Here is a 15,391-nt window from a genome sequence, read left to right on the forward strand (position 1 = left end):
AACAACCCCTTTAGCAAAGAAATTCCAGCAAAACCAACACTTGTGTACTATAAAAACATTATGGACTTTTGTCAGTGTTTCTCTTCTCTGTCATTTTTCTTTCTTGTTTCACAACTAGGCTAACTAGGCTATCTCATGTTTCTGATATAAAAGTATCAGTAAACTGAAAACATAATGATAAATAAGCATAAACTGTTTATCTCTTTAACTTTCAGTCCATACATCTATAATAAGTTCATTCTACACTATCTATCCCCCATCCATCCATCCATCCATCCATACATCTATTCCTCTAACAATCCGTCTTTTCATCCATTCATGATCATGATTATCAATCCATCTGGCATTTATCTATCCATTCATCCATCCCTCTTAACCCATCAATCCCTCCATCCTCTATCTATTCATCTAACATCCGTCTGTTCATTCATCTATCTATCTATCTATCTATCTATCTATCTGATCATTCATCTATGCATCAATCCATCTTTAATTTATCAATCCATTCATCCATCCATCCAACTCTCTCCACCCATCCATATTTCTAACCATCCATCGGTTCATCAATCTGTCAATCCATTCACCTATCCATCTATCTATCTATCCATCTTCTTATCTATCTATCTATCTGATCATTCGTCTATGCAATCCATCTTTATTTTATTATATAAAAGTATCAGTATACTGAAAACACAATGATAAATAAGCTGTTTATCTCTCTACCTCTCAGTCCATCCATCTATCATCAGTTCATTCTAGAGTATCTATCCCCCATCAGTCCATCCATTCATCTGTCTATCCACCCATCCATCCATCCATCCATCCATCTACCCATCCATCTATCTATCTATCTATCTATCTATCTATCTATCTATCTATCTATCTATCTATCTATCTATCTATCTATCTATCTATCTATCTATCTATCGTTCGTGAGGTGAGGAGATAGCCGTCTCTTACTTTGACACTTGAGTGCAGTGCTGTTGATCTGATGGCTGCAGGCGTCGCACCAGTCCTGACTCAGCCTCCTGGAGGTGAAGATGTGGCCCTCTCCCCTCTCCGCCTTCACCCTCGGATCTCTCGGGGTGAAGATGGACCATGCCTCCATCCTCAGAGGCTCGCTCCGCATCTTCACCACTCCTGACCGTGCCTGTGTCAGCCTGTCGATCTGCAGTCCCTCCAGTTCGTCTGGCGAGCAGCTTAAGTTAGACCGCGGCGACGAATTGCGAACTTCTTGCGGTGATGAAGACGCGTGGATCTTTGCCGTGTCCTTCACGGAGCTTCTCCGGCTCCCGGCGCTGTGTCTGCGAAATATCCCGTTGTTATTGTTAGCGTTCTCTCGGTCCATGTCCACTACAGATCCGTCCATATTACTACGTGGCGAACCAGCACTAGTGCCTCGGTTGTGTGATGCTGAAGGCGGCTCGTGATTGAATAACAGGAGCGATGCTGAGACTGCGGCTCTCGCGCTGTCCACATCACTCGCTCTGTTTCGCATGATCTTCTCCAGCGACCATTTACGCGAGAATTTCTTTCTTTCGCTCGACTTCAGTTTGTGGAGAAGTTGCTGATCCGGGTCGAGGTGGTGTTGAGCAGGGTGCTGTCCTAAAGTAACGGACGCCATGCCTTTCGGCAGTAGTTGTATGTGCGCTGAATACAAACTAAATTGAAGCGCCAGCGGCGAGCGTGTGACGTGCACACTGAACCAGCCGCGCGCTTTAAATGTCACTAGAATAGCGGGCGTGCGCGAGCCTGCCCCTCACAGACTCATGATCTCACGATCACTTCTCTTATTCCACTCTTCTAGTCAATTCACCTTTTTTTATATATCGCTTTATACAATACAGATTGTTTCAAAGCAGCTTTACAGGGATAAACAGAAAAATAAAGGTTCAATGATGCAAACAGAATTCTATTTTGCTGTAAAGTAGCTCTAAAAAGAAGTGTCACTGATCAGCTGAGGTCAGTTCAGCTTCAGCCCATGATTTTATCTTTATTTCGCTTTTTCCATAAAAAAACATCTATTTTAACAGGAGTGTGTAGACTTTTTCATATCCACTGTGTCATACATACATTCATACATGCAAATGCTTTTAGTCTATATTCATTACATAGCATATAATTTGTATCATTTATTAGATTGTTTAAACTTAAAATGATTTTAACTAAAAATGTAAGTTTCATCAATTGTTAAACATTGTATTAGTGCAGAGTCTGCAAATTTCCAATTACTCTAGAAAATGAAGATCTTAAAAAAATACAAAACATTAACAAATCTATTTGCAAACTGCCAAAATGGTAAGTTAATAAAATTCCATGACAAAACAAAACAAACTTAAAAACGGAACCACAATGTGGTCTCTGTAAGGTCACCACAGTTCCCCCCAGCACAAGGAATTCCCCATAATGTGACATCAGAACCCACCCAACAAAAATTTACTTTCACTTCAAGTAGTAACACGAGTCTGTTGACTCAGTATTTGTAGGATGATAATCTTTGCACGATTCACATTTTTCAGAAGCCCAGTTGAATACTCTAAAACAAACAAAACTTTCTTTGGAGCTCCGTGTTTTGTGATTAAGCTGCTGTGATTAATAGGCTAATTAAATTATTGCAGTTATCTCTCAAAACCAGAATCGATTACACAGGGCAGATTAAACACCTCTCTCTTTATTCCATGGCTGTGCAATAATGACACTATTATTGTCAGCTGAATGCACAGTGCCATCAATATTTAAGCCTCAAGATTACTCAGGAAAACTGATGTAGCTAGTAGTTACAACTGATCTATATTTCTTTTTTCTTGGCAGTGTAAATCCATACTTACTAGAAAAATGCAGTAACTACATTAACACTGACTTGACAAAATGTGTAGTTACCTCTTTGAACCTCAGAACACATCATGCAATTTCAGCTGCCTTCCCTGGTAATAGCCATTAATCTGTTGTTTAGGGTTAGAGAGGTTTAAATAAGGACAGTTTTGTGGTGCCTGTTTGTATTTGTTTTGCTTTCTCTTTCCTTTTAGCTCAGAGATCTGGGCTCTGTGACATTGCGTTGCATTCTGTATTCTTTGAGGTCTTCATGGTCAGTTGGGTTGAGGTATTTTTGTGTCCACTGGAAGTGTAGAAGTAACTACAGAAAGGCTTAAAAAAGATGTCTTGTTAAATTTCAAAGGATTTTTCTAGTGTACGCAATAATAGTAGCACTTGCAGCTAAACACCATACCTTTCTATCATATTGTTGTTATTCTGCAGCTCCCGTGCCACAGCCTCCATCTCATCCTTTAATCTGTTCATTCTGGAAACAATTTCATTATTTATATTTTTGTTGGAATTGATAAATGCTGTCTCATCTTCATTACAATGACATACTTGAGAATCATGAGCTCATCTTTTTTCGGTCCATCCACCCCCTCAGCTCCTATTGGCTGGTGGAGAGCTCTTAACACAACTCTGTCAAGAACCTGCGAAGGTGGAGAAGAGGAAGGGAAGGTGGTCAGGTTACTTTCAATCCAAGCTCTCTGACGATCAGGTATAAAAGTCAAACTTGAATAGATCAATTCAATTGGTTTAGACAGAAAAATGTGAATTGAGGGAAGGAGTTAAGCCTTGGGAACGAGAATCCTTGGAAGTTGATTAGAAGTGATGGCAGAACTAAATGAACTGAAACTGATTTCACCCAGAAAGTTTGCAAAAATCTCCATAAAAATCCATATGCTGCGTCCAAAATCGCATACTATATAGTAGGTAGTACATTTGGTTTGAAACTTTCTTTGCAACCGTTAAAAATAGTATGTTCTATATAGTATGAATGAAATTCGGACATACTACATCTGCCATGTTGTCAATGTCACATGACATACGTCATCAGTTGCATAGCTTCACTTAAATTCACAAATCCTCTCCAGTGGCCTCGTGGGATAGTAAACTGTCCACTGAATGCGCGCTTTAGAATCTCGGTGGAACTAGATCATCCGGGTACTTATCTACCAACTACTTGGCTCATATACTGTTTTTCGCCAACTATATAGTAAGGAAGTATAGGCATATTCAGATACAGCGATAGTCGCTTTGCACAAAGCAGTATTTAGTTGTAGTTCAACTAAGGTGTAAGTAAATGAGGAGAACTGCTGTGAAAAAATTAAATTCTGCCCTTACATTCTTTTCCAGATGGGATTGAGCCAACAAATTTGTGGTGTAATTTTTTTTTATGAGAAAAACACAGCCATGTTCATTTTGGACGGGATTAAAATCACAAAGCGAGTCTGTGAGGCACAAAATTCACGTAACCTCCTTAGGGACAACTAGTCATGCCTGAAGAGGGCTAAAGACAGACTATGTGTGTATTCTGTGGGAATCAGAGGGCTGACCTTGTTCTGCTGGGCCTCACACACATGCAGATCCCCCATTCTCTGCCGCAGGACACCACCAAAATGTTCTAGACTTGTCTGAATCTCATAGAGAACTCTGTAGAAATAAGACTCACATGGTCATTGAAATATGTATGGGATTGCCAAGCCATAAAAACAGTGTCAGTAATGAATAGTGTGTGAAATGTGTTTGATTTAAGTGGAAGCTGCTAACACAGAGGTTAGTTATATGTTGGGAAGACTAAGAATCTCTGGAGACTGGAAACAAGATTTCCTGAGATTATAATGCTGCTGATCTGTTATTGTACACATGAACAAGTCTGTACTGGCACTAAAAGTCCCTTCAGATGAAAAATCCATGCCAACTAATTAAATGTACAAATGCAAAGAATATTTACTGCATGCTGCTATCAGTCATCATAAGTGATTAAATGGCATGCTCTTACTCATCTGACCTCTGTCTTACCTGTTCCAGCTCCCAGCAGCCATCAGAACATCCAGGTACTTCTGCAAACAGTCATCCTTGAATAAAGTCTTGACTTTCTTTATGTATGAAGACAGATTGAGCCTGGGCAGAATATAGCAGTTTCTCAGTTTAATTACCGTGAGAACAGACACTCATTCAAGATGCTCCAGGTGTTTAATACTTACTTCTCAAACTTGTGAATCTGTTCGTCATTATAGCTGAGCTCTGGGACAGAAAGTGAATGGATTAGCAGCAGTCAGAGAAAATGTTCAAAAACTTCAACCCAATAGCGTAGTTCTTTTTTGTGTGATTGCTCAAGATAAGCTCTATTTTCGCTGACTGGCTTCTCTGCAGAGTCATATCTAACATTATCAATGCAGCCAGGCAGAAAGGGGAGTTCTATTCTTCTGTCTCCATGCTTGCCTGTCTGGAATGGTCCTTGCTGTCAGATAAGACAGCACAACAGTGCCTCCTCTCCCTGCAGCGGGTACAAGCACCACTGAAACTAATCTCACTAATCTCAGCAACTGGCTCCACTCATGAAACTCCACGTCCAGCTTCCAGGACTGCGAGTGACAGAAATGGGTCACTGCCTAATATACAGTACATTCACAGAGTTCAGTGGATTTTTTGTTAAGAGTCCTAAAGCCACAGACTGGTTGAGAAGAACTTTTATCATGGGTTTATAGCCTTTATGTAATCTGCAGAAATTCAGACCTTTTTGACAACAGGTGTCATGAATTTGTTTTGTGTTATGTTATATTGTTATGACAGGAAAAACATGCTTCCACTTACTTCCTGTCACTCGGTCTTTGTAATACTGCTGATGAACTGCAACAATTTTCCCTGACAAAACCTCCATCTTCTGGATGCTGCATTAAAGGTAAATTATTTTCATTATTACTGTATTAAAAATGTAAAGAATCACTGTATTAATAATTCATTTGATTTATTTATTTTATTATTTTAATAATTATTTATAATTGTATGTCATAACCTTCCATAATAATATGCTAAATTAATAGAGCTTGATCAACCATTTCCAGTAGAATATTATATGAATGTTTTTTAATCTTAAATAATTTATAAATCTTAAATAATGCGTGTGTGTGTGTTTGTTACGTATGGTATGTAATATGTTTATTAATTTCCAGAATAAGCTCATTTTTAAATCAACATTTGGATAAATGTTGTGCTTAAATGTTATGGTACTGGATGAAAAAGTTAGCTAATTAATAGCTTGAATCCATACAAATAAATAAATATGTGTTAAATAATGTATATTAAATATTGAGTAACATGTTAAACAACAATATTTTAAATGTTAACACCATCAATTGTATTGAAATTTAGTTTCAATGTTTTATAAATCAAAATAAACTTGGCACCAGCATAATGATTTAATACTGTGATGAAAGAGTATGAAAATCATAAACTGTATAATTTCCCACCCCCAACTGACCTCTTATCCTGGGCCAGTGTCTCAGAGTGTTTAGACAGCATCACATGCAGGTGCTGTAGTTGATTCTGGAACTCTCTGATTCCAGCGCTGTACATTCGCTGCAAATCCTCTTCTATCTACATACAATGATAAACCTCAAGGATGCAAACTACGGCACATTCTAATTCATTTATTCAATACACATTTCACAACAACTCTTACCAGTGGGAGCTGCTTCTTATTCTCTATAAATTCAGGAAACTCATGTGCAAACGTCTGAGTGCTGGTTGGGAAGAACGAAGAGATGTCCATCACTAAATAACAACCTTACAACATAATATCATGAAACTAATGCTTACTGTAGTTTAATAAGCTTTATTTAAACACATATTCAGTATGCGAATTCTTACAACCGATTGAGACGCTCCTCTGTGCTGATAGAAGAAAGCAGCTTCATATTCACCATGGCAATCCTGTGCGCCACATTACTGCATTCAAAGCCTATGTTTTCACTGAAAAGTCAAGAATATTGTTATTGGACACACTAAAATGTCAAAGTAATCCCGTAATTGGTGTTGTTTTCTTGTGGCAATATTTATCAGGATAGTGACGCATGCAGAACACTGATAATATTAGCACTCACATGTAGCTATAGAACCCCTGCAGAATCAGTTCTCTGTACTTCTGCAATGAGCGAGCTATACGCAGGTACTGATGAATGACCCCAACAATGCTCTTTAGGAGGAACAAAAACAACAGTGTGAGGTTTAGGGATAATAGTGTTATAATGTCCACCAAAAATAAGCACCAAAGATAAAAACAAAAGAGGCTTGCTTACCTTGGAGAAAGTGTAATCTGCCATGACGTCAAACTTTGTAGGCATGGCGGGGGCTTCAGCTACAGAACAGATGAAAATAGAAGGGATGGTGGAAGAATAAAGAAGGGAAGGAGACCATGCAACCTCTCATTATTTGTAAAAATACATTAAATTGAAAAATATAAATGTAATACTCACGCAAACATCTAAAAGGGATACTCCACTTTAAAATGAAAATTCTGTCATCATATACTCACCCTCATGTTGTTTCAAACCTGTAAGAATTTCTTTCTTCTGCTGAACAGAAAGGAAGATATTTAGAAGAATATCAGTAACCAGACAGTTTCTGGTCCCATTGACTCCCATAGTAGGAAAAATAATATACTATGGAAGTCAATGGGACCAGAAACTGTCTGGTTACTGATATTCTTCTAAATATCTTCCTTTGTGTTCAGCAGAAGAAAGAAATTCTTACAGGTTTGAAACAACATGAGGGTGAGTATATGATGACAGAATTTTCATTTTAAAGTGGAGTATCCCTTTAAAGTGTTCATAAAACGTCTCATAAGAGAAAGAAAAAAATCAAATTTATTGTGTCCTTACGTTCTCTGTATGGATGTCCTTCTAATTTCTCTGGTCGTCGGCTGATCAGAATGATAGGGCGGTCTGGACTGGTGGGAGGAAGGTTTACTACTTTCATGCTCGGCTCCAATATGAGAGGATGACCCTGAAACAGGTACTGTTGAGCCGCAGGTTCAATTCCAGTTTGGGCCTGAACATCCTCAAAAAAGATTGAGACCCTTGAGGAGAACAACAAGAAAATATATATTTCGGAGGCACTGTGAAAAGTCATTCAGAAAAAAAATTGCACCCTCATTCATACCTCCATTGTAGAAAATCATTTTTAAATGGATTTACAACCTACGACCAAATGGCATCTATATTTACACTATATTGAGAAACTGAATTTTCATATACAGTAACTTAAAAAGAAAAAAAAAATAGTCCACATTGTAACGTCACAGTAGTTTAGTTGCAGTAAACAGATAAGGAATCTCTTTTCTCAGAGCACACATACGTGTTGTGAAAGTGGATGTAGATGCTGTGTGTTGTGGCCTGCTGGAGAGAGAAGATGTGGACAGTGATGCGGTTCAGGATATCAGTGGTAGCAGCAAAAAACTGGACAAAGTCCCAACATTTCTCCTGATTGGCCTCCAGTATGCTGGCCAACACTGGGATCAGTTGAGTCTTCAAACCCCTACAAAAAGATACAGAGCCATTGGTAAACTGCTCCTGAACTCTAAAGGCCCACTAGAAATAGTTAAACCCCGGGTCAACAGATTCCTAAGTATTCTTGCTTCTCATTTCACACTGCTTATAATTTACCCAACGTTAACAATTACTCATGGGAATTCATATGTTGACGTTTCACACTTGCACATTCCTAAACCCTGGGATAACATTGTTATTTGTGGTGTCAGTGTCTGGAAAAACGTAGCACACAACCGGTTTACATAAAGGCTCTAGCACTGTGCAACTTCATGGTATATACTGTATTTCCAACTGCTATTAAATATTTCCTGAATGGACTTTTTGGACTATAAAGATAAAAATTAAATGGTCTCTTCTTCACTTTAATTGACGCATTTTCACTCACCATTCCTTCCCCTCCAAAAGGCAGTGTTTCTGTGGCCATCCAAAGCATGTGAATATCATGTGATTGGGTGTCGGTTGCTAAGCATCTAGCCATGACATTATAACACCGCATCGAAAGCGGTGCTAACACTGCTCCAAAGCAAGGTAAACCCAGGTAAAAAGCAGTGCTAACACAGCTTCTTAATTAGAAGTGTGAAACGTTTTTCTGCCTGGGGTTAAAAGCGATTTAGAACAACTATAACCCGGGTTTAAGCGCAGTTTGAAAAGCCCTTAAAGGGTTAGTTCACCCAAAAATGAAAATTCTGTCAGTAATTACTCACCCTCATGTTGTTCCAACCCCGTAAGACTTTCGTTCATCTTCGGAACACAAATTAAGATATTTTTGATTAAATCTGAGAGTTGTCTCACTCCTCCATAGACTTCTAAGGGACTGAAACTTGCTGGCTCAGAAAAGTTATTAAAGAGATCGTTAATATAGTCCAAGTGACTACAGTGGCTTAATCTTAAGTTTATCAAGCGACGAGAATACTTTTTGCGCGCTAAAAAAAAACAAAAATAATGACTTTATTCCACTATTCATTTCCTTCTCTCTGTGTCAAGTGAGTTAACGTAGTGTTTTTGCGCAGCGCGTCAGTGTTGCACGTCACCACGTAGGCTCACTATTGGCCGACGCTGGTCATATTAACGATCTCTTTAATAACTTTTCTGGGCCAGCAAGTTTCAGTCCCTTAGAAGTCTATGGAGGAGTGAGACAGCACTCAGATTTAATCAAAAATATCTTAATTTGTGTTTCGAAGATGAACGAAGGTCTTACGGGGTTGGAACAACATGAGGGTGAGTAACTACTGACAGAATTTTCATTTTTGGGTGAACTATCCCTTTAAGAAACTTACAGAAAAGAACAGTGTTCTTTCAAGCATGTTAATCATGATGAATAAAAGCATGCAAAAAGCAAACAAGAAAAACTTTGCATCATACACTAAACGACTTAGGATCCCACAATAACAGACTTTAGAAGTTGTTCCGAACACAACAAACTCACGCAGAAACATGCACCTTGCTGCTATGAGATGCTTGACAATTGAAAACTGTAAAATCAGTCAACTCCGACTACCCAAAAAACGCAGACTGGCTCTGACTTTCAGCAACTAGCATAGAGTCATCCAGACTGTAAATTGTGGCAAATATCTAGGTGTGTAGTGTATTCCACACAGTAGATGTGACTTTTTTCATTTGAGGTAAATGAAAATAAATCTGTGTAATGGGTTTGAAATATTGTGGACCTTGGTGTTGATCAATAATTTTGAAAAAAATTCCAGTGGACAAAAAATTAGGACCTTAATCCAGAAAAACATATTGAAAGAATGGTATTTTCCCCTCACAAACTCATTTTCATTTGCATACAATAAATAATATAACATTGCTGACTGAGGTCCATTTGCAATATCTTTCCCACTACTGTCTGTCTTCAATGTTTAACACACTTGCGCATAAAGTAACTCACTCTGAGAGTTGGCAAAAGTGTGGCAGTTGGTAGCTCCATTCAATGGGTCCGTCTTCCACCTTCTGCACACCTGCTATGGCTCCCTCTGGCTTCTCTGTCGTGATCTTGTACCTGGGAAGAGCACCAAAAGCCACCGAAAATAGCACAAAAATAAGTCTAATGCAAATAGAAATTCAAAACATCACACAGGGTTAGAGAGTTTATGCTTATTTTTAAAGGAACACAGACTTTTTGGGACTTTAGCTTATTCACAGTATCCCCCAGAGTTAGATAAGTCCATATCTTTTTCATTTCTGTGCGTTCTGTAAGTGTTATTTGACGCACCCACCGCTAGCCTAGCTTAGCACAAAGACTGGATGTAAATGGATAAGGTAGCATACTAATCCCAATAAGTGACAAAATAATGCAAACATTTTCCTATTTACATGTTGTGATCTGTATAGTCACAGCGTGTACAAATAACAAGGCTATATGAGACAGAGACCATTTTTAATCATATAAATACTGGGAACTATATTCTCACTAGGCGTAGGAGCACAGCTACTTGGGCGGAGTGGCTACTTTGTTTACGGAACCATCAACAGGGCGTCTCGTGTGCTGCGCTAATCACTCCGCCCAAGTAGCCACCCAATTATTCTATAATTTACAGTTATGATTAATATATTATTTATTATAAAAAATCCAAGTAAACAATTTTTTCAAAATCCATTTCTTACATGATCTTCTTGTTTTTGCGTGGGCCTCCATATGGTATGAAGGGAAGACTGCCAGCGGCAGCATGGTAGAAGGTGACGCCAATGCTCCACAGATCCACAGACACACCATAAGTTTTCTGCTGAGGTTTCCTCAATACTGCACGCTCATACATGTCCGGATGCTGAAACACACAAATTCAGCAGATGAAGAGTTATTATATCAGAGACAGATCACAGGAATCACAACAAACACCTGATGACATTTCAGATATGATGTGCTGCATTTTCTGTGAATGGCTAAAAAAAATACAAGAAGATGAAGCGAGATTATTGAACAATTGTAAAACAATTCACCAGCGTTTCCTCCTTACCAGATATTCCTCTGTGCCATATATGGACATAAACTTCTCATCGTCCTCCAACTCACGGGCAGCGCCAAAGTCTGTCAGCTTGTACACCGAGCGGCCATCCTCACCCACTTGCCTCATGATATTTCCAGGTTTGATGTCCCTATGCACTACTCCATTCTCCCGCAGGTGGTTCATTCCTTGGACTGTAAATGCGCAAATGGGAGAAAAGCTCAATTTATCCACAGTAATGCCTCCTAACAAGAGCAGAAACGTCACGGTTACGTATGTAACCCTTGTTGTTGGACGTACCGTACTGATTGGGAACCACTGATCTTACTATTTACATACCCAACACTTAATTTATTCTGTCGGTTCTTACCCACACACTGCAATACGATGAGGAACTCGGACTCAGGAAGTCCAAACGCATTCTCAGGCTCCTCCAGCAGGTTCAGCAGACTGCCACCTGAACAGAGCTCCATCACCAAAACCTTCTGCTTCGGGTTCATATGCATCTGACATGCACAGGAATAAAAATGGTAGTGCTTGAAAAATTACATTTTCAGATCTATTTTAGGTGATGAGTCATATGAGTTTTATAGAATGTTTGGAAATAATTGTCTCAATTCATGTAATTTTAAGATCAAATAATATTGCCTTTTAACTGATATGATGCACATTATTTTTAAGTGGCTATAACCAACATGCAGAACAGATTTTTAATGGCTTTATACATACTTTTTGGCACAGACTGCAACAATAAAACAATATGTAGCATGAAAATTGTATTATTATTACTATTACAATTATTATTATATCTTTGCCATTTACACCACTATAGTTTGATTTAAAAAAAATAACAGTAAAAACAGTAATATTATGATTTATTTCTGTGATGGCAAAACTGAATTTCCAGCAGTCACAACTCCATTGTGCTAAAAAAAAATCTTACAGACCCCAAACTTTTTATACATCTACATAAACCCCTTTGCAATACGAATGGTTGCAAAAAATATCATCATGCTTGTTTATGGTTATGTCTGGCATTTCACTGTATTAAACAGGCTACCATTGGTGTGTGCTGTTCTATAGAAACAATACAAACTTGCACACAGTTGTCCATAATTGACCCAGACACCATGCATCATAGGAAACTGAAACATCAAAGCATTCTATCATAGCTGGAAATTCTTAAACAGCGTCACAAACCACATCAGATACGTACCTCCTCCACAGCAAAGAGTTTAACAATGTTGATGTGATTGAGCCTCTTCAGCATCTCAAACTCCCTCAGCTGCACCTCATACGGCCTATTGTAGCTCGCCAAGTTAAAGACCTTCACGGCCACCAGCTCACCTGTTTTCTACAGGAATATAAAGTCATTTACCGTGAAATGTCAAGTCTATGCGCTGTTTTTGTAAGGGATTTGGGAAATCAGCGTTGATGGTAAAGTACTTTGTTTCGTGCTTTGAAGACGCTGGCTGTCGCCCCCTGACCAAGAACATCATCCAGGGACCAAAGGTGGCTTGCTGTACTTGCCGTCATTGTGTTGACACAAGCGGATGACATGATCGGATCTGTGTATGACAAGAAAAAAAAATCCTCTAAAGCAGTAAATATTTAATGCGAAGTTTTATATTTAATGCTCTAATTTAACTGCTCTCACAATTTAATCGCTCTCATGATTGCACTTCATTTAATACTGTCATGATTTTACCTTTCCCCCCAAAGGTACTCCAATTTTATTCATTGGGATTAATAAAGTACTCTCAGTGGCACCAAAAACTATTTGAACATTTAACACAAAAAAGTGTATGTGCGTGTGTCTGTGTGTACGTATATGTACACACACGCACGTCCATATGTGTGTGTGTCCATATATGTCCATATGCAGAAGTTCATACCTGAGGTAAATGCCAGGTAATATGTAAATCAAGTTGCCAATTAAAATATATAGTTCACACACGTGTCCATGTGTATGTGTGTGTTTGTCCATACATGTCCATATACAGAAGATCATACCTTTGGTAAATACCAAAGGCCTAATATGTAAATCATGTTGCCAATGCCAACTAAAATATATTGTACACCCACCCACCCACACACATTAATAAATATTGCACATCTAAACATATATATACACATTTCATTGGCAACATGAGTTACATATTACCTGAGCTTAGGTAAGTTATGAACTTCTGCATTTGTATATGGACACACACACACACACACACACACACACATCCATATGCAGCATACCTGAGCTCAGGTAATATGTAAATCATGTAACGTTAGCTGGAAACCCTGGTCTGTTAAGTTTTGACAATCCTACAGAACTTAAGATTTAAGTGTTTTATGTGCTGAACGTACGGTAAACAGAATCAATCTACGTATATCAAGTGTGATAAAAGAGTGTATTAATCAAAAGTGACTTGCCGATGAATGTTTGACCTCAACACGTCTCAACAGTCGCATCACAACAGAAGTGTCAAATAAGGTCCATTTCCTTCCTAAATGACCTGCAAACAAAGAGTAAGAAAAAACATCACAATATTTCTGCGAAAATGAGTTAATATTTATAGAAAAACGATATGTGAATAAACTGCCGACCCTCTGAATACACTGTGTGAGGATTTCCCCTTAACATCATCATCGTCATCGCTCTGATTTGACAACACACGAAAATACAAAAACAAACCAACCATTTGTGTGTTAGATACCGACGCATTTTCCACTTTAATCCGAGTTTGTCAATCCGTTTGAGTTTTTCTACAGAATAATTACTCTGGCAGTCCTCCAGTAGAAGTTATACGAGTAGCACGACGGAAACTTGGTCACCGTCACCTTTCCTTTCATTTCTGTTAGGAACTTCCTTGTTCGGTGCATCGCGTTGGTAAAGGGTAACTTATTGGTGTATTTGTGTCTCCGTAGATGTTTTTAGACTAAAGTTAGAAAGGAAAAATAACACAAGTTTAAATGTTATATTGTGGGTCATATTATTTCGTTTATTTTGCAAACCACGAACCAGTTTAGTCCACAATAATAAAAAAAGAAAAGTGACAACAAACCAAAATATTTATGTCGCCCTCTAATGGATGACTTATAAATCACAATATGATGCACTTGGAGGGACGTGCACATTCTTCTCTAGAAAAGCATTTCTCACTTCTGTTCAAATAAAACACGAGGAACTTTTACCTATATTAGCATATTCTAGGAATTTCTTTACAAAGCTTTCTTAGATTTCGGAAGAAAATGTCGATATTTCCAGCTAAGGCCACTCGAAATATATTTGGAATTTCCTTAAGAACACAATAGGCCCTTTCAGGTTCTTCGCAACATTCTGACAGTGTCTTTGACTTGTGTACAATTTGTGTTACAAATAAATACTTTTTAAAAATTATATAGCCTATTATATTATATTATCATAATTTTTATATATATATAATTATCCTTAGCAAGAAATGTGGATACTCTCTCGTTTCCTAATTATATATATATATATATATATATATATATATATATATATATATATATATATATATATATATATATATATATATATATATATATTATTATTATTTTTTTTTTTTTTTTTTTCAGTGAACAAACAGAATCAGACTTCATGGGAAATGGGAGCCGTAGTGGGATAGTCCCTTTCTCGTTTGACAAACTTTTACACTTTTACAAACTTTATAGCTGCTAAGACAAATAACAAATGTTTGAAACTTTGTATGAATGTTTTTGTGTAATGGCAGGTAAAACTGCTTAGTGCCAGCCACTGTAACAAGACATCTCAGATTGACTCTAAATGGATCAGAAAGAGATCCATGCCCATTTATATTTTAAAATGAAAAGAGAGAAAGATATTAACAAAAAATACAAACTTTACACATTTTACTATGGCATTTAATCAAAGACAGGTTTAGAAAGTATTTTTTATTTAAAATGAAAAACTGAAAGTGGCTGGGAAAATTGGGAAAAAAGATAATTTTCATATTTTAAACTTTTTTTTATTGAAACAATTAATTAAAAACATTTTTAGCAAGAATTTTGCTTTGAAAGGGGAAAAAAGTGGCTGTAAAATTTTGA

General features: G+C 37.7%; 2 protein-coding genes across 3 annotated transcripts in view; both read right to left on the reverse strand.

The window, feature by feature from the left end:
• rassf5 (Ras association domain family member 5) overlaps nucleotides 1-1,813 on the reverse strand; it is a 44,068-nt gene extending 42,255 nt beyond the window's left edge. The window contains exon 1 of the mRNA XM_081357995.1: nucleotides 961-1,813. Within this exon, the coding sequence (XP_081214121.1) occupies nucleotides 961-1,624 (664 nt within the window). The 5' untranslated portion in view covers nucleotides 1,625-1,813. The remainder of the gene's footprint in view (nucleotides 1-960) is intronic.
• ikbke (inhibitor of nuclear factor kappa B kinase subunit epsilon) lies at nucleotides 1,809-14,357 on the reverse strand. Of its 2 annotated transcripts, XM_081357993.1 has the most exons (22): nucleotides 14,002-14,357; nucleotides 13,736-13,818; nucleotides 12,755-12,876; nucleotides 12,525-12,662; nucleotides 11,679-11,814; nucleotides 11,321-11,502; nucleotides 10,971-11,131; nucleotides 10,255-10,365; nucleotides 8,173-8,352; nucleotides 7,698-7,894; nucleotides 7,116-7,174; nucleotides 6,921-7,012; nucleotides 6,688-6,789; nucleotides 6,500-6,560; nucleotides 6,299-6,414; nucleotides 5,632-5,708; nucleotides 5,022-5,061; nucleotides 4,837-4,938; nucleotides 4,371-4,467; nucleotides 3,373-3,464; nucleotides 3,227-3,298; nucleotides 1,809-3,144 (listed from the first exon to the last, which is right to left on the reverse strand). In XM_081357993.1, exons 3-22 carry the CDS (start codon nucleotides 12,866-12,868, stop codon nucleotides 3,087-3,089), a joined length of 2,187 nt encoding a protein of 728 aa, XP_081214119.1. In that variant the 5' UTR covers nucleotides 12,869-12,876; nucleotides 13,736-13,818; nucleotides 14,002-14,357; the 3' UTR covers nucleotides 1,809-3,086. The 2 variants fall into 2 exon arrangements, with proteins under 2 accessions (XP_081214119.1, XP_081214120.1); XM_081357994.1 differs by lacking the exons at nucleotides 1,809-3,144; nucleotides 3,227-3,298; nucleotides 3,373-3,464 and having other exon boundaries at nucleotides 4,405-4,467; nucleotides 4,826-4,938; nucleotides 14,002-14,313.
• Nucleotides 14,358-15,391: the final 1,034 nt, after the last annotated feature.

This window comes from Scardinius erythrophthalmus (assembly GCF_964197995.2).
Source record: "Scardinius erythrophthalmus genome assembly, chromosome: 25".
Classification (NCBI taxonomy): Eukaryota; Metazoa; Chordata; class Actinopteri; order Cypriniformes; family Leuciscidae; genus Scardinius; species Scardinius erythrophthalmus.